At 59.2% G+C, this 20,609-nt stretch overlaps 1 protein-coding gene across 1 annotated transcript; it reads left to right on the forward strand.

Moving 5' to 3' along the window:
- Positions 1-654: 654 nt before the first annotated feature.
- TFG (trafficking from ER to golgi regulator) lies at positions 655-20,607 on the forward strand (the record flags this gene model as incomplete). Its single annotated transcript, XM_078885653.1, has 7 exons — positions 655-743; positions 2,710-2,910; positions 10,551-10,634; positions 11,557-12,009; positions 14,536-14,673; positions 19,263-19,304; positions 20,177-20,607. Coding segments are annotated over exons 2-7 (1,338 nt in total), but the record flags the coding sequence as incomplete, so codon positions are not given.
- Between the last annotated feature and the right edge of the window lie 2 nt (positions 20,608-20,609).

Here is a 20,609-nt window from a genome sequence, read left to right on the forward strand (position 1 = left end):
TCACCACACAGAGACCCACAGACTCACCACACAGAGACGCACAGACTCACCACACAGAGACCCACAGACTCACCACACAGAGACCCATAAACTCATCACACAAAGACCCATAGACTCACCACACAGAGACCCATAGACTCACCACACAAAGACCCACAGACTCATCACACAGAGACCCATAGACTCACCACACAGAGACCCACAGACTCACCACACAGAAACCCACAGACTCACCACACAGAGACCCATAGACTCACCACACAGAGACCCACAGACTCACCACACAGAGACCCATAAACTCATCTCACAGAGACCCACAGACTCACCACACAGAGACCCACAGACTCACCACACTGAGACCCATAGACTCACCACACAGAGACCCACAGACTCACCCACACAGAAACCCACAGACTCACCACACAGATACCCATAGACTCACCACTCAAATGAGAATCTAGAGGTTAATTCTCCCTCGGACCTGGCACCCCATCCCAGGGCCAAGGACTTTGGAATCCAGGCCACGTATGGGGCGGGGAAACGCCTTTGCATTCCCCACCACAGATAAGCATAGGGCGGGAAGGGGGCGGTACCCTCCCTAACCCCACGTGATCACCACGCCAGCCAATCAGAACCGAGGATTCGCTCCCCCCCCACCAACCCTATTACTTAAGCGCTGTGGCAAATCAATCGCCGCCGCCGCCGCCACCGATTCTGCTGAGGCGGCGTTCGCGATATCGAAGGTGGATTTCAGTCGTCGTTTTTAAAATGTTTTCTTTCTCTTCTAACTCAAATGAAGCCGTCGGTCGCTGTGTGAGAAGTGAACCCCGAACGCTTTCGTTGAGGAGACCGCGCCGATCTATTTTTGTTTAGGTTTTTTTTTTTTGGCTGACGTGGCGGCCTTGTCGTAGGCCGCAATACGGGGGACCCCCCGTCGTCGCCTAGATTCTTTGCCGGGAATGGTGGCACTAGGTCGGTAGGGACTGCTCTGGTAGGAGGGGGGGTGGGCTCTTAGCCTCGACTAGGGCCACAACCTCACCTACCCCCTCTGCTTGCCTAGATTGCATGCCGGTAAAGGTGCCACTCGGTCGGTAGGGCCCCATCCCTACCCCTAGGCTTGCCTAGATTGCCTGCCGATAAAGGTGGCACTCGCTCGGTAGGGAAACCTCACCCTCCCTACCCCCCCAGGCTTGCCTAGATTCCGTGCCGAGAAAGGTTCCACTCTCTCCTGTCTCTCTCCCTCCCCGTGTCTCTCTCCCTCCCCGTGTCTCTCTCCCTCCCCGTGTCTCTCTCCCTCCCCGTGTCTCTCTCCCTCCCCGTGTCTCTCTCCCTCCCCGTGTCTCTCTCCCTCCCCGTGTCTCTCTCCCTCCCCGTGTCTCTCTCCCTCCCCGTGTCTCTCTCCCTCCCCGTGTCTCTCTCCCTCCCCGTGTCTCTCTCCCTCCCCGTGTCTCTCTCCCTCCCCGTGTCTCTCTCCCTCCCCGTGTCTCTCTCCCTCCCCGTGTCTCTCTCCCTCCCCGTGTCTCTCTCCCTCCCCGTGTCTCTCTCCCTCCCCGTGTCTCTCTCCCTCCCCGTGTCTCTCTCCCTCCCCGTGTCTCTCTCTCGCTCGCCTGGTGTGCAAGAGGTCGTGGGTTCGATCCCGTTGACCCTGACGATGCCTGCTGTTGTATATTTTTAGTCTGGTAGTGGTGGTGATGATGATTGTGATGAAAGTAATGATGATGGTAATGGTGATGATGACGATTGTGATGGTGGTGATGGCGGCGACGGTGATGACGATGATGACGATGATGGTGATGATGATGATGGTAATGATGATTGTGATGATAGTAATGATGGTGATGATTGTGATGATGGTGATGATGTTAAATGTGGTGATAATGACGACTGTGATGATGGTGGTGATGATGGTAATGGTTATGATGATTGTGATGATGGTGATGATTGTGATAATGGTAATGATGATTCTGATGGTGATGATGATTGTGATGACAATGGTGATTCTGTTTGTGTTGAAGGTGATTATGATTGTGTTGATGGTGATGATGATTGTGATGGTGGTGATGATGATTGTGATGATGGTGGTGATGGTAATGATGATGGTGATGATGATGATTGTGATGATGACAATGGTGATTGTGATGGTGTTGATGGTTATTCTGATTGTGTTGAAGGTGATGATAATTCTGATTGTGATGACAATGGTGATTCTGATGGTGGTGATGATGATTGTGATGATGGTAATGATGATGGTAATGATGGTGATGATGATGGTAATGGTTATGATGATTGTGATGATTGTGATGGTGATGATGGTGATGAAAATGGTGATTCTGGTGATGATGATTGTGTTGATGATGATGATGGTAATGATGATTATGATGGTGATGATGGTGATGGCGATGACGATGGTGATGATGATGATTCTGATTGTGTTGAAGGTGATGATGATTCTGATGGTGATGATCATTGTGATGGTGGTGATGGTGATGATGATTGTGATGATGGTGATGGTGATGATGATTGTTATGATGATTGTGATGACAATGGTGATTCTGATGATTGTGATGATGATGGCAATGATAGCGATGATTGTGATGATTGTGATGATGATGACGGTGATGGCGATGGTGATGATGGTGATTGTGATGATGATGACGATGATGGTGATGACGATGATGATGTTGATGTTGACGATGTCTATCGGGGCAGCTGCGTCCACCATGAACGGCGCTCAGGGTCTGGACTTGAGCGGCAAGCTCATCATCAAGGTCCGTCTGGGCGATGACGTTAGAAGGATCCCCATCCACAATGACGACATCACGCTGGATGAGCTCACGCTCATGATGCAGCGCGTCTTCCGCGGTCAGCTCTCATCGTCCGACGACGTCACCATCAAGTACCGTGACGATGGTAGGTGGGTGGAGTGGTGGGTGGGTGAGGTGGTGGGTGAGGTGGTGGGTGGGTGAGGTGGTGGGTGAGGTGGTGGGTGGGTGAGGTGGTGAGTGAGGTGGTGAGGTGGTGGATGGGTGAAGTGGTGGGTGAGGTGGTGAGTGGGTGAAGTGGTGGGTGAGGTGGTGAGTGGGTGAGGTGGTGGGTGAGTGAGTGGGTGAGGTGGTGAGTGGGTGAGGTGGTGAGTGGGTGAGGTGGTGAGTGGGTGAGGTGGTGAGTGGGTGGGTGAGTGGGTGGGTGAGGTGGTGAGTGGGTGGGTGAGGTGGTGAGTGGGTGGGTGAGATGGTGAGTGGGTGGGTGAGGTGGTGAGTGGGTGGGTGAGGTGGTGAGTGGGTGAGGTGGTGAGTGGGTGAGGTGGTGAGTGACGACATCACGCTGGATGAGCTCACGCTCATGATGCAGCGCGTCTTCCGCGGTCAGCTCTCATCGTCCGACGACGTCACCATCAAGTACCGTGACGATGGTAGGTGGGTGGAGTGGTGGGTGGGTGAGGTGGTGGGTGGGTGAGGTGGTGGGTGAGGTGGTGGGTGGGTGAGGTGGTGGTGGGTGGGTGAGGTGGTGGTGGGTGGGTGAGGTGGTGGGGGGTGGGTGAGGTGGTGGGTGAGGTGGTGGGTGAGGTGGTGGGTGAGGTGGTGGGTGAGGTAGTGGGTGGGTGAGGTGGTGGGTGAGGTGGTGGGTGAGGTGGTGGGTGAGGTGGTGAGTGAGGTGGTGAGTGGGTGGGTGAGGTGGTGAGTGGGTGAGGTGGTGAGTGGGTGAGGTGGTGAGTGGGTGAGGTGGTGAGTGGGTGGGTGGGTGAGTGGGTGAGGTGGTGAGTGGGTGGGTGGGTGAGTGAGGTGGTGAGTGGGTGGGTGAGGTGGGTGGGGTGGTGGGTGGGTGTGTGGTTGAGGTGGTGGGTGGGTGGGTGAGATGGTGGGTGGGTGTGTGTGGTGAGGTGGTGAGTGGGTGAGGTGGTGGGTGAGTGAGTGAGGTGGTGAGTGGGTGAGGTGGTGGGTGGGTGGGTGAGGTGGTGGGTGGGTGGGTGAGGTGGTGGGTGGGTGAGGTGGTGGGTGGGTGGGTGAGGTGGTGGGTGGGTGGGTGAGGTGGTGGGGTGGGTGAGGTGGTGAGTGGGTGGGTGAGTGAGGTGGTGGGTGAGGTGGTGAGTGGGTGGGTGAGTTGGTGGGTGGGTGAGGTGGTGGGTGGGGTGGGTGAGGTGGTGGGTGCGGTGGGTGAGTTGGTGGGGTGGGTGAGGTGGTGGGTGGGGTGGGTGAGTTGGTGGGTGGGTGAGGTGGTGGGTGGGGTGGGTGAGGTGGTGGGTGGGGTGGGTGAGTTGGTTGGTGGGTGGGTGAGGTGGTGAGTGGGTGGGTGAGTGAGGTGGTGGGTGAGGTGGTGGGTGGGTGGGTGGGTGAGGTGGTGGGTGGGTGGGTGAGGTGGTGGGTGGGTGGGTGAGGTGGTGGGTGGGTGGGTGAGGTGGTGGGTGGGTGGGTGAGGTGGTGGGTGGGTGGGTGGGTGAGGTGGTGGGTGGGTGGGCGAGTGAGGTGGTGGATGGATGGATGAGGTGGTGGATGGGTGGGTGGGTGGGGGAGTGGGTGAGATGGTGGGTGGATGGGTGAGGTGGTGGGTGGGGTGGGTGAGTTGGTGGGTGGGGTGGGTGAGTTGGTGAGTGGGTGGGTGAGTTGGTGGGTGGGTGAGTTGGTGGGTGGGTGAGGTGGTGGGTGGGTGAGGTGGTGGGTGGGGTGGGTGAGTTGGTGGGTGGGGTGGGTGAGTTGGTGGGGTGGGTGAGGTGGTGAGTGGGTGGGTGAGTTGGTGGGTGGGTGAGGTGGTGAGTGGGTGGGTGAGTGAGGTGGTGGGTGAGATGGTGGGTGGGTGGGTGAGGTGGTGGGTGGGTGAGGGGGTGGGTGGGTGAGGGGGTGGGTGGGTGAGTGAGGTGGTGGGTGGATGGGTGAGGTGGTGGGTGGGGTGGGTGAGTTGGTGGGTGGGGTGGGTGAGTTGGTGAGTGGGTGGGTGAGTTGGTGGGTGGGTGAGGTGGTGGGTGGGGTGGGTGAGTTGGTGGGTGGGGTGGGTGAGTTGGTGGGGTGGGTGAGGTGGTGAGTGGGTGGGTGAGTTGGTGGGTGGGTGAGGTGGTGAGTGGGTGGGTGAGTGAGGTGGTGGGTGAGATGGTGGGTGGGTGGGTGAGGTGGTGGGTGGGTGAGGGGGTGGGTGGGTGAGTGAGGTGGTGGGTGAGGTGGTGGGTGAGGTGGTGGGTGGGTGGGTGAGTTGGTGGGTGGGTGAGGTGGTGGGTGGGGTGGGTGAGGTGGTGGGTGGGGTGGGTGAGATGGTGGGGTGGGTGAGGTGGTGAGTGGGTGGGTGAGTGAGGTGGTGAGTGGGTGGGTGAGTTGGTGGGTGGGTGAGTTGGTGGGTGGGTGAGTTGGTGGGTGGGTGAGTTGGTGGGTGGGTGAGGTGGTGGGTGGGGTGGGTGAGGTGGTGGGTGCGGTGGGTGAGTTGGTGGGGTGGGTGAGGTGGTGAGTGGGTGGGTGAGTTGGTGGGTGGGTGAGGTGGTGAGTTGGTGGGTGGGTGAGGTGGTGAGTGGGTGGGTGAGTGAGGTGGTGGGTGAGGTGGTGGGTGGGTGGGTGAGGTGGTGGGTGGGTGGGTGAGGTGGTGGGTGGGTGGGTGAGGTGGTGGGTGGGTGGGTGAGGTGGTGGGTGGGTGAGGTGGTGGGTGGGTGGGTGAGGTGGTGGGTGGGTGAGTGAGTGAGGTGGTGGGTGGGTGGGTGAGGTGGTGGGTGGGTGGGTGAGGTGGTGGGTGGGTGAGGTGGTGGGTGGGTGGGTGAGGTGGTGGGTGGGTGAGGTGGTGGGTGGGTGAGGTGGTGGGTGGGTGAGGTGGTGAGTGGTTGAGGTGGTGAGTGAGTGGGTGGGTGAGGTGGTGAGTGAGTGGGTGGGTGAGGTGGTGAGTGAGTGGGTGGGTGAGGTGGTGAGTGAGTGAGTGAGTGGGTGGGTGAGGTGGTGGGGGGTGGGTGAGGTGGTGAGTGAGTGGGTGGGTGGGTGGGTGAGGTGGTGGGGGGTGGGTGAGGTGGTGGGGGGTGGGTGAGGTGGTGAGTGGGTGAGGTGGTGAGTGGGTGGGTGGGTGAGTGAGGTGGTGGATGGATGGATGAGGTGGTGGATGGGTGGGTGAGGTGGTGGATGGGTGGGTGGGGGAGTGGGTGAGGTGGTGAGTGGATGGGTGGGTGAGGTGGTGGGTGGGTGAGGTGGTGGGTGAGGTGGTGGGTGAGGTGGTGAGTGAGGTGGTGAGTGGGTGAGGTGGTGGGTGAGTGGGTGGGTGAGGTGGTGGGTGGGTGAGGTAGTGGGTGAGGTAGTGGGTGAGGTGGTGAGTGAGGTGGTGAGTGGGTGAGGTGGTGGGTGAGTGGGTGGGTGAGGTGGTGAGTGGGTGAGGTGGTGAGTGGGTGAGGTGGTGAGTGGATGGGTGGGTGAGGTGGTGAGTGGGTGAGGTGGTGAGTGGGTGAGGTGGTGAGTGGGTGAGGTGGTGAGTGGGTGGGTGAGTGAGGTGGTGGATGGATGGATGGATGAGGTGGTGGATGGGTGGGTGGGGGAGTGGGTGAGATGGTGGGTGGATGGGTGAGGTGGTGGGTGGGGTGGTGGGTGAGGTGGTGAGTGGGTGGGTGAGTTGGTGGGTGGGTGAGTTGGTGGGTGGGTGAGGTGGTGGGTGGGGTGGGTGAGGTGGTGGGTGGGGTGGGTGAGTTGGTGGGTGGGTGAGGTGGTGAGTGGGTGGGTGAGTGAGGTGGTGGGTGAGGTGGTGGGTGGGTGGGTGAGGTGGTGGGTGGGTGGGTGAGGTGGTGGTGGGTGGGTGAGGTGGTGGGTGGGTGGGCGAGTGAGGTGGTGGATGGATGGATGAGGTGGTGGATGGGTGGGTGGGGGAGTGGGTGAGATGGTGGGTGGATGGGTGAGGTGGTGGGTGGGGTGGGTGAGTTGGTGGGGTGGGTGAGTGGGTGGGTGAGTTGGTGGGTGGGTGAGGTGGTGGGTGGGGTGGGTGAGTTGGTGGGTGGGGTGGGTGAGTTGGTGGGGTGGGTGAGGTGGTGAGTGGGTGGGTGAGTTGGTGGGTGGGTGAGGTGGTGAGTGGGTGGGTGAGTGAGGTGGTGGGTGAGATGGTGGGTGGGTGAGGTGTTGGGTGGGTGAGGTGGTGGGTGGGTGGGTGGGTGAGTGAGGTGGTGGGTGAGGTGGTGGGTGGGTGGGTGAGGTGGTGGGTGGGTGGGTGAGTTGGTGGGTGGGTGAGGTGGTGGGTGGGGTGGGTGAGGTGGTGGGTGGGGTGGGTGAGTTGGTGGGGTGGGTGAGGTGGTGGGTGGGGTGGGTGAGTTGGTGGGGTGGGTGAGGTGGTGAGTGGGTGGGTGAGTGAGGTGGTGGGTGAGGTGGTGAGTGGGTGGGTGAGTTGGTGGGTGGGTGAGGTGGTGGGTGGGGTGGGTGAGGTGGTGGGTGCGGTGGGTGAGTTGGTGGGGTGGGTGAGGTGGTGGGTGGGGTGGGTGAGTTGGTGGGTGGGTGAGGTGGTGGGTGGGGTGGGTGAGGTGGTGGGTGGGGTGGGTGAGTTGGTGGGTGGGTGAGGTGGTGAGTGGGTGGGTGAGTGAGGTGGTGGGTGAGGTGGTGGGTGGGTGGGTGGGTGAGGTGGTGGGTGGGTGGGCGAGTGAGGTGGTGGATGGATGGATGAGGTGGTGGATGGGTGGGTGGGGGAGTGGGTGAGATGGTGGGTGGATGGGTGAGGTGGTGGGTGGGTGGGTGAGGTGGTGGTGGGTGGGTGGGTGGGTGGGTGAGGTGGTGGGTGGGTGGGCGAGTGAGGTGGTGGATGGATGGATGAGGTGGTGGATGGGTGGGTGGGGGAGTGGGTGAGATGGTGGGTGGATGGGTGAGGTGGTGGGTGGGGTGGGTGAGTTGGTGGGGTGGGTGAGGTGGTGAGTGGGTGGGTGAGTTGGTGGGTGGGTGAGGTGGTGGGTGGGGTGGGTGAGTTGGTGGGTGGGGTGGGTGAGTTGGTGGGGTGGGTGAGGTGGTGAGTGGGTGGGTGAGTTGGTGGGTGGGTGAGGTGGTGAGTGGGTGGGTGAGTGAGGTGGTGGGTGAGATGGTGGGTGGGTGAGGTGGTGGGTGGGTGAGGTGGTGGGTGGGTGGGTGGGTGAGTGAGGTGGTGGGTGAGGTGGTGGGTGGGTGGGTGAGGTGGTGGGTGGGTGGGTGAGTTGGTGGGTGGGTGAGGTGGTGGGTGGGGTGGGTGAGGTGGTGGGTGGGGTGGGTGAGTTGGTGGGGTGGGTGAGGTGGTGGGTGGGGTGGGTGAGTTGGTGGGGTGGGTGAGGTGGTGAGTGGGTGGGTGAGTGAGGTGGTGGGTGAGGTGGTGAGTGGGTGGGTGAGTTGGTGGGTGGGTGAGGTGGTGGGTGGGGTGGGTGAGGTGGTGGGTGGGGTGGGTGAGGTGGTGGGTGCGGTGGGTGAGTTGGTGGGGTGGGTGGGGTGGGTGAGTTGGTGGGTGGGTGAGGTGGTGGGTGGGGTGGGTGAGGTGGTGGGTGGGGTGGGTGAGTTGGTGGGTGGGTGAGGTGGTGAGTGGGTGGGTGAGTGAGGTGGTGGGTGAGGTGGTGGGTGGGTGGGTGGGTGAGGTGGTGGGTGGGTGGGTGAGGTGGTGGGTGGGTGGGTGAGGTGGTGGGTGGGTGGGTGGGTGAGGTGGTGGGTGGGTGGGCGAGTGAAGTGGTGGATGGATGGATGAGGTGGTGGATGGGTGGGTGGGTGGGGGAGTGGGTGAGATGGTGGTTGGATGGGTGAGGTGGTGGGTGGGGTGGGTGAGTTGGTGGGGTGGGTGAGGTGGTGAGTGGGTGGGTGAGTTGGTGGGTGGGTGAGGTGGTGGGTGGGTGGGTGAGTGAGGTGGTGGGTGAGATGGTGGGTGGGTGAGGTGGTGGGTGGGTGAGGTGGTGGGTGGGTGGGTGAGTGAGGTGGTGGGTGAGGTGGTGGGTGGGTGGGTGAGGTGGTGGGTGGGTGGGTGAGGTGGTGTGGTGGGTGGGTGAGGTGGTGGGTGGGTGGGTGAGGTGGTGGGTGGGTGGGTGAGTTGGTGGGTGAGGTGGTGGGTGGGGTGGGTGAGGTGGTGGGTGGGGTGGGTGAGTTGGTGGGGTGGGTGAGGTGGTGGGTGGGGTGGGTGAGGTGGTGAGTGGGTGGGTGAGGTGGTGAGTGGGTGGGTGAGTGAGGTGGTGGGTGAGGTGGTGAGTGGGTGGGTGAGTTGGTGGGTGGGTGAGGTGGTGGGTGGGGTGGGTGAGGTGGTGGGTGCGGTGGGTGAGTTGGTGGGGTGGGTGAGGTGGTGAGTGGGTGGGTGAGTTGGTGGGTGGGTGAGGTGGTGAGGTGGTGGGTGGGTGAGGTGGTGGGTGGGTGGGTGAGGTGGTGGGTGGGTGGGTGAGGTGGTGGGTGGGTGAGGTGGTGGGTGGGTGAGGTGGTGGGTGGGTGAGTGAGTGAGGTGGTGGGTGGGTGAGGTGGTGGGTGGGTGGGTGAGGTGGTGGGTGGGTGAGGTGGTGGGTGGGTGAGGTGGTGGGTGGGTGAGGTGGTGGGTGGGTGAGGTGGTGGGTGGGTGGGTGAGGTGGTGAGTGAGTGGGTGGGTGAGGTGGTGAGTGAGTGGGTGGGTGAGGTGGTGAGTGAGTGGGTGGGTGAGGTGGTGAGTGAGTGAGGTGGGTGGGTGGGTGGGTGAGGTGGTGGGGGGTGGGTGAGGTGGGTGAGTGGGTGAGGTGGTGAGTGGGTGGGTGGGTGAGGTGGTGGGGGGTGGGTGAGGTGGTGGGGGGTGGGTGAGGTGGTGGGGGGTGGGTGAGGTGGTGAGGGGGTGGGTGAGGTGGTGGGGGGGTGGGTGAGGTGGTGGGGGGTGGGTGAGGTGGTGGGGGGTGGGTGAGGTGGTGAGTGGGTGAGGTGGTGAGTGGGTGGGTGGGTGGGTGAGTGAGGTGGTGGATGGATGGATGAGGTGGTGGATGGGTGGGTGGGGGAGTGGGTGAGATGGTGGGTGGATGGGTGAGATGGTGGGTGGATGGGTGAGGTGGTGGGTGGGGTGGTGGGTGGGGTGGTGGGTGAGGTGGTGAGTGGGTGGGTGAGTGAGGTGGTGGGTGGGTGAGGTGGTGGGTGAGGTGGTGGGTGGGTGGGTGAGGTGGTGGGTGGGTGGGTGAGGTGGTGGGTGGGTGGGGTGGTGGGTGGGTGGGTGGGGTGGTGGGTGGGTGGGTGAGGTGGTGGGTGGGTGGGTGGGTGGGTGAGGTGGTGGGTGGGTGGGTGAGGTGGTGGGTGGGTGGGTGGGTGAGGTGGTGGGTGGGTGGGTGGGTGAGGTGGTGGGTGGGTGGGTGGGTGAGGTGGTGGGTGGGTGGGTGGGTGAGGTGGTGGGTGGGTGGGGTGAGGTGGTGGGTGGGTGAGGTGATAGGTGGGTGGTGGTGGGTGAGGGTGGGTGGGGGTGAGGGTGGGTGGGTGAGGTGGGACACAGTTGTTGATGTGGTGGTTATTGTTGTTGATGTGGTGGTTATTGTTGTTGATGTGGTGGTTATTGTTGTTGATGTGGTGGTTATTGTTGTTGATGTGGTGGTTATTGTGGTGGTTATTCTTGTTGATGTGGTGGTGGTGGTTGTTGATGTGGTGGTGGTGGTGGTTGTTGTTGTTGTGGTGGTGGTGGTGCAGACGGAGACCTCATCACCGTGTTCGACAGCTCCGACCTCTCCTTCGCCATCCAGTGCAGCCGCATCCTCAAACTCACCCTGTTTGGTGACTCACCCACTCACTCACCCACCCACTCACTCACTCACCCACTCACTCGCTCAACTGCTCACTCACTCACCCACCCACTCACTCACTCACCCACTCACTCGCTCAACTGCTCACTCACTCACCCACCCACTCACTCACTCACCCACTCACTCGCTCAACTGGTCACTCACTCACCCACCCACTCACTCACCCACTCACTCACCCACCCACTCACCCACCCGCTCGCTCACTCACCCACCCACTCACCCACCCACTCACTCACCCACTCACTCACCCACTCACTCACTCACCCACTCACTCACCCACCCACCCACTCACCCACCCACCAACCCACTCACTCACTCACCCACCCACCCACCAACCCACTCACTCACTCACCCACCCACTCACCCACTCACCCACTCACTCACCCACTCACTCACCCACCCACTCACCCACTCACCCACTCACTCACCCACCCACCCACTCACTCACTCACCCACTCACTCGCTCAACTGCTCACTCACTCACCCACTCACTCACTCACCCACTCACTCGCTCAACTGCTCACTCACTCACCCACCCACTCACTCACTCACCCACTCACTCACCCACCCACTCACTCACCCACCCGCTCGCTCACTCACCCACCCACTCACCCACCCACTCACTCACCCACTCACTCACCCACCCACCCACTCACCCACCCACCCACTCACTCACTCACCCACTCACTCACCCACCCACCCACTCACCCACCCACCAACCCACTCACTCACCCACCCACCCACCCACCAACCCACTCACTCACTCACCCACCCACTCACTCACCCACTCACCCACTCACTCACCCACCCACTCACTCACCCACCCACTCACCCACTCCTCCCCATCTCCCCTCCATCCCTCCTAATCTCTCCCTCCCCCCCTCCCCCCCCAGTGAACGGCTGCCCCCGCCCCCTGGACACGGAGGTGGTCCGCGACCTCCGCCGGCAGCTGTCGGAGCTCCGCGACCGAGTCTCCTCCGTCATGGACACCCTCGACTCCACCACCTCCACCTCCACCACCGCTCCACCTCCACGCGGAGTCGGCCAAGATCCCTCCACGTGCTCCAGTCCTGCTGGTGGCCAGAGGCAGCAGCAGCAGCAGCAGCAGCTGCAGGCTCCAGCTACTGCTGCTGCTGCCGCTGAGTGGATGGGGCCTAACGCAGGCTTGGCGAGGCAACAGCAGGAAGTGATGGCTGGTGGTGCTGGTGGTGGTGGCGGTGGTGGTGGCGGTGGCGGTGGTGGCGGTGGTGGTGGTGGAGCGGTGTCTGCGTTTGATCCGCTGCAGCCGGAGGGAGCGAAGCGAGTGATGTCGGCGTTCGGGCTCACGGCAGAAGACGGTGGAGGAGGTGAGGAGGTGGTGGTGGTGGTGAGGAGGGGGTGAGGGTGGTGAGGGTGGTGGTGGTGGTGAGGAGGGTGGTGGTGGTGGTGGTGAGGGTGGTGAGGAGGGGGTGAGGGTGGTGGTGGTGAGGGTGGTGGTGGTGAGGGTGGTGGTGGTGGTGGTGAGGGTGGTGGTGAGGGTGGTGGTGGTGGTGAGGGTGGTGGTGGTGGTGAGGGTGGTGGTGGTGGTGGTGGTGGTGAGGGTGGTGGTGAGGGTGGTGGTGAGGGTGGTGGTGAGGAGGTGGTGGTGGTGGTGAGGAGGGGGTGAGGGTGGTGGTGGTGGTGAGGGTGGTGGTGAGGGGGGTGAGGATGGTGGTGGTGGTGAGGGTGGTGGTGAGGGTGGTGGTGGTGAGGAGGTGGTGGTGGTGGTGGTGGTGAGGAAGGGGTGAGGGTGGTGGTGGTGGTGGTGGTGAGGGTGGTGGTGAGGGTGGTGGTGGTGAGGAGGTGGTGGTGGTGGTGAGGAGGTGGTGGTGGTGGTGAGGAGGGTGGTGGTGGTGGTGGTGGTGGTGAGGGTGGTGGTGGTGAGGGTGGTGGTGGTGGTGGTGAGGAGGGTGGTGGTGGTGGTGGTGAGGGTGGTGAGGAGGGGGTGAGGGTGGTGGTGAGGGTGGTGGTGGTGGTGAGGAGGGTGGTGGTGGAGGTGAGGGTGGTGGAGGTGAGGGTGGTGGAGGTGAGGGTGGTGAGGGTGGTGGTGAGGGTGGTGGTGGTGGTGAGGAGGGTGGTGGTGGAGGTGAGGGTGGTGGAGGTGAGGGTGGTGAGGGTGGTGGTGGTGGTGAGGGTGGTGGTGGAGGTGAGGGTGGTGGTGGTGGTGAGCGTGGTGGTGGTGGTGAGGAGGGTGGTGGTGGTGGTGGTGAGGGTGGTGAGGAGGGGGTGAGGGTGGTGATGGATGTGGTGTTAATCGCCCACCCATTCATCTGTGTCTCTCTCCCCGTGTGTCTCTGTCTCTCTCCCCGTGTGTCTCTCTCTGTCTCTCCCCGTGTGTCTCTGTCTCTCCCCGTGTGTCTCTGTCTCTCTCCCCGTGTGTCTCTCTCTGTCTCTCTCCCCGTGTCTCTCTCCCCGTGTGTCTCTCTCTCCCCGTGTGTCTCTCTCTCTCCCCGTGTGTCTCTGTCTCTCTCCCCGTGTGTCTCTGTCTCTCTCCCCGTGTGTCTCTCTCTCTCTCCCCGTGTGTCTCTCTCTCTCCCCGTGTGTCTCTCTCTCTCTCCCCGTGTGTCTCTCTCTCTCCCCGTGTGTCTCTCTCTCTCTCCCCGTGTGTCTCTCTCTCTCTCCCCGTGTGTCTCTCTCTCCCCGTGTGTCTCTCTCTCCCCGTGTCTCTCTCTGTCTCTCCCCGTGTCTCTGTCTCTCTCTCCCCGTGTGTCTCTCTCTCTCCCCGTGTGTCTCTCTCTCTCTCCCCGTGTGTCTCTCTCTCTCTCCCCGTGTGTCTCTCTCTCTCTCCCCGTGTGTCTCTCTCTCTCCCCGTGTGTCTCTGTCTCTCTCCCCGTGTGTCTCTCTCCCTGTGTGTCTCTGTCTCTCTCCCCGTGTGTCTCTCTCTCTCCCCGTGTGTCTCTGTCTCTCTCCCCGTGTGTCTCTGTCTCTCTCCCCGTGTGTCTCTGTCTCTCTCCCCGTGTGTCTCTCTCTCTCCCCGTGTGTCTCTCTCTCTCCCCGTGTGTCTCTGTCTCTCTCTCCCCGTGTGTCTCTGTCTCTCTCTCCCCGTGTGTCTCTGTCTCTCTCCCCGTGTGTCTCTGTCTCTCTCCCCGTGTGTCTCTGTCTCTCTCCCCGTGTGTCTCTGTCTCTCTCCCCGTGTGTCTCTCTCTCTCTCCCCGTGTGTCTCTCTCTCTCTCCCCGTGTGTCTCTCTCTCTCTCCCCGTGTGTCTCTGTCTCTCTCTCCCCGTGTGTCTCTGTCTCTCTCTCCCCGTGTGTCTCTGTCTCTCTCTCCCCGTGTGTCTCTGTCTCTCTCCCCGTGTGTCTCTGTCTCTCTCCCCGTGTGTCTCTGTCTCTCTCCCCGTGTGTCTCTGTCTCTCTCCCCGTGTGTCTCTGTCTCTCTCCCCGTGTGTCTCTCTCTCTCTCCCCGTGTGTCTCTCTCTCTCTCCCCGTGTGTCTCTCTCTCTCTCCCCGTGTGTCTCTCTCTCTCTCCCCGTGTGTCTCTGTCTCTCTCCCCGTGTGTCTCTGTCTCTCTCCCCGTGTGTCTCTGTCTCTCTCCCCGTGTGTCTCTGTCTCTCTCCCCGTGTGTCTCTGTCTCTCTCCCCGTGTGTCTCTGTCTCTCTCCCCGTGTGTCTCTGTCTCTCTCCCCGTGTGTCTCTGTCTCTCTCCCCGTGTGTCTCTGTCTCTCTCCCCGTGTGTCTCTGTCTCTCTCCCCGTGTGTCTCTGTCTCTCTCCCCGTGTGTCTCTCTCTCTCCCCGTGTGTCTCTCTCTCTCCCCGTGTGTCTCTGTCTCTCTCCCCGTGTGTCTCTGTCTCTCTCTCCCCGTGTGTCTCTGTCTCTCTCCCCGTGTGTCTCTGTCTCTCTCCCCGTGTGTCTCTGTAGAGGAGAGAGGCAGTGGCTCTCCCGACAGCATCAACTCCTCCTCATCCTCGCAACAACATCCGGGATTTCCCCAACAACAACCGCAACAGCAACAACAGCCGCAACAACCACCACAACAACAACAACCAGCGCAAGCTGGTGAGATACAAACACCACCACAACCGCTGTCTGCGTGTCTGTGTCTGTGTGTCTGTGTCTGTGTGTCTGTCTGCGTGTCTGTGTGTCTGTGTCTGTGTGTCTGTGTCTGCGTGTCTGTCTGCGTGTGTCTGTGTCTGTGTGTCTGTCTGCGTGTCTGTGTGCGCATCAGTGTGTGTGTCTGTGTGTGTCTGTGTCTGTGTGCGCGTCTGTGTGCGCGTCAGTGTGTCTCTGCGTGTCTGTGTCAGTGTGTGTGCGTGTCTGTGTGTCTGTGTAAGTGTGTGTGCGTGTCTGTGTGTCTGTGTCTGTGTGCGCGTCTGTGTGCGCGTCAGTGTGTCTCTGCGTGTCTGTGTCAGTGTGTGTGCGTGTCTGTGTGTCAAAGTGTCTGTGTGTAAGTGTGTGTGCGTGTTTGTGTGTCAAAGTGTTTGTGTGTAAGTGTGTGTGCGTGTCTGTGTGTCAAAGTGTTTGTGTGTAAGTGTGTGTGCGTCTCGGAGTGTATGTGTGTCAAAGTGTCTGTGTAAGTGTGTGTGTGTGCGTGTGTCAAAGTGTCTGTGTGTAAGTGTGTGTGCGTGTGTGTGTGTCAAAGTGTCTGTGTAAGTGTGTGTGCGTGTGTGTGTGTCAAAGTGTCTGTGTAAGTGTGTGTGCGTGTGTGTGTGTCAAAGTGTCTGTGTGTAAGTGTGTGTGCGTGTGTGTGTGTCAAAGTGTCTGTGTGTAAGTGTGTGTGCGTGTGTGTGTGTCAAAGTGTCTGTGTGTAAGTGTGTGTGCGTGTGCGTGTGTCAAAGTGTCTGTGTGTAAGTGTGTCTGCGTGTGTGTGTGTCAAAGTGTCTGTGTGTAAGTGTGTGTGCGTGTAAGTGTGTGTCAAAGTGTCTGTGTGTGTGTGTGTAAGTGTGTGTGCGTGTCTGTGTGTCAAAGTGTTTGTGTGTAAGTGTGTGTGCGTGTGTGTGTGTCAAAGTGTCTGTGTGTAAGTGTGTGTGCGTGTCTGTGTGTCAAAGTGTCTGTGTGTAAGTGTGTGTGCGCGTGTCTGTGTGTCAAAGTGTCTGTGTGTAAGTGTGTGTGCGTGTCTGTGTGTCAAAGTGTCTGTGTGTAAGTGTGTGTGCGTGTGTGTGTGTCAAAGTGTCTGTGTAAGTGTGTGTACGTGTCTGTGTGTCAAAGTGTCTGTGTGTAAGTGTGTGTGCGTGTGTGTGTCTCTGCGTGTCTGTGTCAGTGTGTGTGTGTCAAAGTGTCTGTGTGTAAGTGTGTGTGCGTGTGTGTGTGTCAAAGTGTCTGTGTAAGTGTGTGTGCGTGTGTGTGTGTCAAAGTGTCTGTGTGTAAGTGTGTGTGCGTGTGTGTGTGTCAAAGTGTCTGTGTAAGTGTGTGTGCGTGTGTGTGTGTCAAAGTGTCTGTGTAAGTGTGTGTGCGTGTGTGTGTGTCAAAGTGTCTGTGTGTAAGTGTGTGTGCGTGTCTGTGTGTCAAAGTGTCTGTGTAAGTGTGTGTGCGTGTGTGTGTGTCAAAGTGTCTGTGTAAGTGTGTGTGCGTGTGTGTGTGTCAAAGTGTCTGTGTAAGTGTGTGTGCGTGTGTGTGTGTCAAAGTGTCTGTGTGTAAGTGTGTGTGCGTGTGTGTGTGTCAAAGTGTCTGTGTGTAAGTGTGTGTGCGTGTGTGTGTGTCAAAGTGTCTGTGTAAGTGTGTGTGCGTGTCTGTGTGTCAAAGTGTCTGTAAGTGTGTGTGTGTGTGTCAAAGTGTTTGTGTGTAAGTGTGTGTGCGTGTGTGTGTGTCAAAGTGTCTGTGTGTAAGTGTGTGTGCGTCTCGGAGTGTATGTGTGTCAAAGTGTCTGTGTAAGTGTGTGTGCGTGTGTGTGTGTCAAAGTGTCTGTGTGTAAGTGTGTGTGCGTGTGTGTGTGTCAAAGTGTCTGTGTGTAAGTGTGTGTGCGTGTGTGTCAAAGTGTCTGTGTGTAAGTGTGTGTGCGTGTGTGTGTGTCAAAGTGTCTGTGTGTAAGTGTGTGTGCGTGTATGTGTGTCAAAGTGTCTGTGTGCATGTGTGCGTGTCTGTGTGTCAAAGTGTCTGTGTAAGTGTGTGTACGTGTCTGTGTGTCAAAGTGTCTGTGTGTAAGTGTGTGTGCGTGTCTGTGTGTCAAAGTGTCTGTGTGTAAGTGTCTGTGTGTCAAAGTGTCTGTGTAAGTGTGTGTACGTGTCTGTGTGTCAAAGTGTCTGTGTAAGTGCGTGTGCGTGTGCGTGTGTCAAAGTGTCTGTGTAAGTGTGTGCGTGTGTGTGTGTCAAAGTGTCTGTGTAAGTGTGTGTGCGTGTGTGTGTGTCAAAGTGTCTGTGTAAGTGTGTGTGTGTGTGCGTGTGTCAAAGTGTCTGTGTGTAAGTGTGTGTGCGTGTGTGTGTGTCAAAGTGTCTGTGTGTAAGTGTGTGTGCGTGTGTGTGTGTCAAAGTGTCTGTGTGTAAGTGTGTGTGCGTGTGTGTGTGTCAAAGTGTCTGTGTAAGTGTGTGTGCGTGTGTGTGTGTCAAAGTGTCTGTGTAAGTGTGTGTGCGTGTCTGTGTGTCAAAGTGTCTGTGTGTAAGTGTGTGTGCGTGTCTGTGTGTCAAAGTGTCTGTGTGTAAGTGTGTGTGCGTGTCTGTGTGTCAAAGTGTCTGTGTAAGTGTGTGTGCGTGTCTGTGTGTCAAAGTGTCTGTGTAAGTGTGTGTGCGTGTCTGTGTGTCAAAGTGTCTGTGTGTAAGTGTGTGTGCGTGTCTGTGTCAAAGTGTCTGTGTGTAAGTGTGTGTGCGTCTCGGAGTGTATGTGTGTCAAAGTGTCTGTGTAAGTGTGTGTGCGTGTCTGTGTCAAAGTGTCTGTGTGTAAGTGTGTGTGCGTCTCGGAGTGTCAAAGTGTCTGTGTGTAAGTGTGTGTGCGTGTCTGTGTCAAAGTGTCTGTGTGTAAGTGTGTGTGCGTCTCGGAGTGTATGTGTGTCAAAGTGTCTGTGTGTAAGTGTGTGTGCGTGTCTGTGTCAAAGTGTCTGTGTGTAAGTGTGTGTGCGTCTCGGAGTGTATGTGTGTCAAAGTGTGTGTGTGTGCGTGTGTGTGTCAAAGTGTCTGTGTGTAAGTGTGTGTGCGTGTGTGTGTGTCAAAGTGTCTGTGTGTAAGTGTGTGTGCGTGTCTGTGTGTCAAAGTGTCTGTGTGTAAGTGTGTGTGCGTGTCTGTGTGTCAAAGTGTCTGTGTAAGTGTGTGTGCGTGTGTGTGTGTCAAAGTGTCTGTGTGTGTGCGTGTGTCAAAGTGTCTGTGTGTAAGTGTGTGTGCGTGTCTGTGTGTCAAAGTGTCTGTGTAAGTGTGTGTGCGTGTCTGTGTGTCAAAGTGTCTGTGTAAGTGTGTGTGCGTGTGTCAAAGTGTCTGTGTGTAAGTGTGTGTGCGTGTCTGTGTGTCAAAGTGTCTGTGTGTAAGTGTGTGTGCGTGTCTGTGTGTCAAAGTGTCTGTGTGTAAGTGTGTGTACGTGTCTGTGTGTCAAAGTGTCTGTGTGTAAGTGTGTGTGCGTGTCTGTGTGTCAAAGTGTCTGTGTAAGTGTGTGTGCGTGTCTGTGTGTCAAAGTGTCTGTGTAAGTGTGTGTACGTGTCTGTGTGTCAAAGTGTCTGTGTAAGTGTGTGTGCGTGTGTCAAAGTGTCTGCGTGTGTGTGTGTCTGTGTGTCAGTGTGTCTGTGTGTGTATCTGTGTGTGTGTGTGTGTGCGTGTCTGTGTGTCAGTGTGTCTGTGTGTCAGTGTATCTGTGTGTGTGTGTCAGTGTGTCTGTGTGTCAGTGTGTCTGTGTGTGTATCTGTGTGTCTGTGTGTGTGTGTGTCTCTCTGCGGTTGTGGTGCTGGCCACCCACTCCCACATGTGCCACCGTTCCGGCCTTCATAAGTGCTCGCTAACAGCACTTGCCCCTATGTGTCCATGTGTCTCTCCCCGTGTCTCTTCCCCGTGTCTCTCTCTCTCCCCGTGTCTCTCCCCGTCTGTCTCCCCCCGTCTGTCTCTTCCCCGTGTCTGTCTCTTCCCCGTGTCTCTCTCTTCCCCGTGTCTCTCTCTTCCCCGTGTCTCTCTCTCCCCATGTTTCTCTCTCCCCGTGTCTCTCTCCCCGTGTCTCTCTCCCCGTGTCTCTCTCCCCGTGTCTCTCTCCCCGTGTCTCTCTCCCCGTGTCTCTCTCCCCGTGTCTCTCTCCCCGTGTGTCTCTGTCTCTCACAGAATTAAGAGTGCATTCCCTGTCTCTCTCCCCATGTCTCTCTCTCTGTCTCTCTCCCCGTGTCTCTCTCCCTGTGTCTCTGTCTCCCCGTATCTCTCTCCCCGTGTCTCTCTCTCTGTCTCTCTCCCCGTGTCTCTCTCTGTCTCTGTCTCTCATAAAATTAAGAGTGCATTCCCTGTCTCTCTCCCCATGTCTCTCTCTCTGTCTCTCTCTGTCTCTCACAGAATTAAGAGTGCATTCCCTGTCTCTCTCCCCATGTCTCTCTCTCTGTCTCTCTCCCCGTGTCTCTCCCTGTGTCTCTGTCTCCCCGTGTCTCTCCCCATGTCTCTCTCTCTGTCTCTCTCCCCATGTCTCTCTGTCTCTCACAGCATTAAGAGTGCATTCCCTGTCTCTCTCCCCGTGTCCCCCCTCCCCCCGTGTCTGCACAGGCCAGCCCTACCCATATCCTCCATGGGATTGCAAATATCCAGGTAGGTGATGGTGGTGGTGGTGGTGTAGTTGGTGGTGATGGTGGTGATGGTGGTGATGGTGGTGGTGATGGTGGTGATGGTGGTGGTGGTGGTGGTGATGGTGCAGTTGGTGGTGGTATTTGGGGGGTGGTGATGGTATTTGGGGGATGGTGATCATGGTGGTGGTGATGACTGGTGATGGTGGTGATGGTGATGATGGTGATGGTGGTGATGATAGTTGGGGTTGGTTGTGATGGTCGTGGCTGCTTAAGCCCCCACCGAAGACGACCATCCGTGGAGGGATGCAGGCAAGGCCGATGAGTCGGACGCCTTCTATGACCTCCCGTCACAGCTGCTGGCTGAAGTGGCCACTCGGGACAGAGTCATCTTGTTGGGTGACTTCAATGCCCGAGTTGGTCACGATGCTGGCACCTGGTCTGGAGTGATTGGAGGGCATGGGCCAGATCAGCTCAATAACAACGGCAGGAGGCCGCTAGACTTTTGTGCGGCCCATGGGCTTGTAGTTACCAACACGCTGTTCCCGCATCGCGCTTGATCCACACTGAGACATCGTGACCAGGACGGGGGGCTGCCGTGCCACAGATAGTGGAGGAAGTAGCCAAGCCCCCCCTGTGGTGGGTGAGCGGGTGGGTGGGTGGGTGGGCGGGTGGGTGGGTGGGTGGGCGGGTGGGTGGGTGTGTGTGTGGGTGGGTGGGTGAGTGTGTATGAGTGAGTGTGTATGGGTGTGTGGGTATGTTTGTGTGTGTGGTTGTGTGTATGTGTGTATGTGTGTATGTGTGTGTGAGTGTGTGTGAGTGTGTGTGAGTGTGTGTGTGAGTGTGTGTGAATGTGTGTGTGGTTGTGTGAGTGTCCATCTGTTTGTGTTTTGCAGCCCCCAGGCCCTCAAAGCTTCCAGGCCTTCCCACCGCAACAACCACAACAACAACAACAACCACAACAACAACCACAACAACAACCACCAGGACACCCAGCACCCGGCAGTTACCCGGGGCAACAAGCCCCACCCCCCGGCAGTTACCCGGGGCAACAGGCCCCTCCCCCCGGCAGTTACCCCGGGCAACAAGCCCCGCCCCCCGGCGGTTACCCGGGCCAACAGGCCCCGCCCCCCGGCAGTTACCCGGGGCAACAGGCCCCGCCCCCCGGCGGGTATCCAGGACAACAGGCCCCTCCCCCCGGCAGTTACCCGGGGCAACAGGCTCCTCCCACTCAGTTCGGGGGAGGGGGCGCTCCGTACCCCCCCGCGCCCGTGGGGGGTAGCGGCCCCCACCCTCAGGGGGGCGGGGGGGGTGGCCCCCACCCTCAGGG

Source organism: Lampetra fluviatilis, unplaced genomic scaffold, assembly GCF_964198595.1.
Source record: "Lampetra fluviatilis unplaced genomic scaffold, kcLamFluv1.1 SCAFFOLD_341, whole genome shotgun sequence".
Taxonomy (NCBI): Eukaryota; Metazoa; Chordata; class Hyperoartia; order Petromyzontiformes; family Petromyzontidae; genus Lampetra; species Lampetra fluviatilis.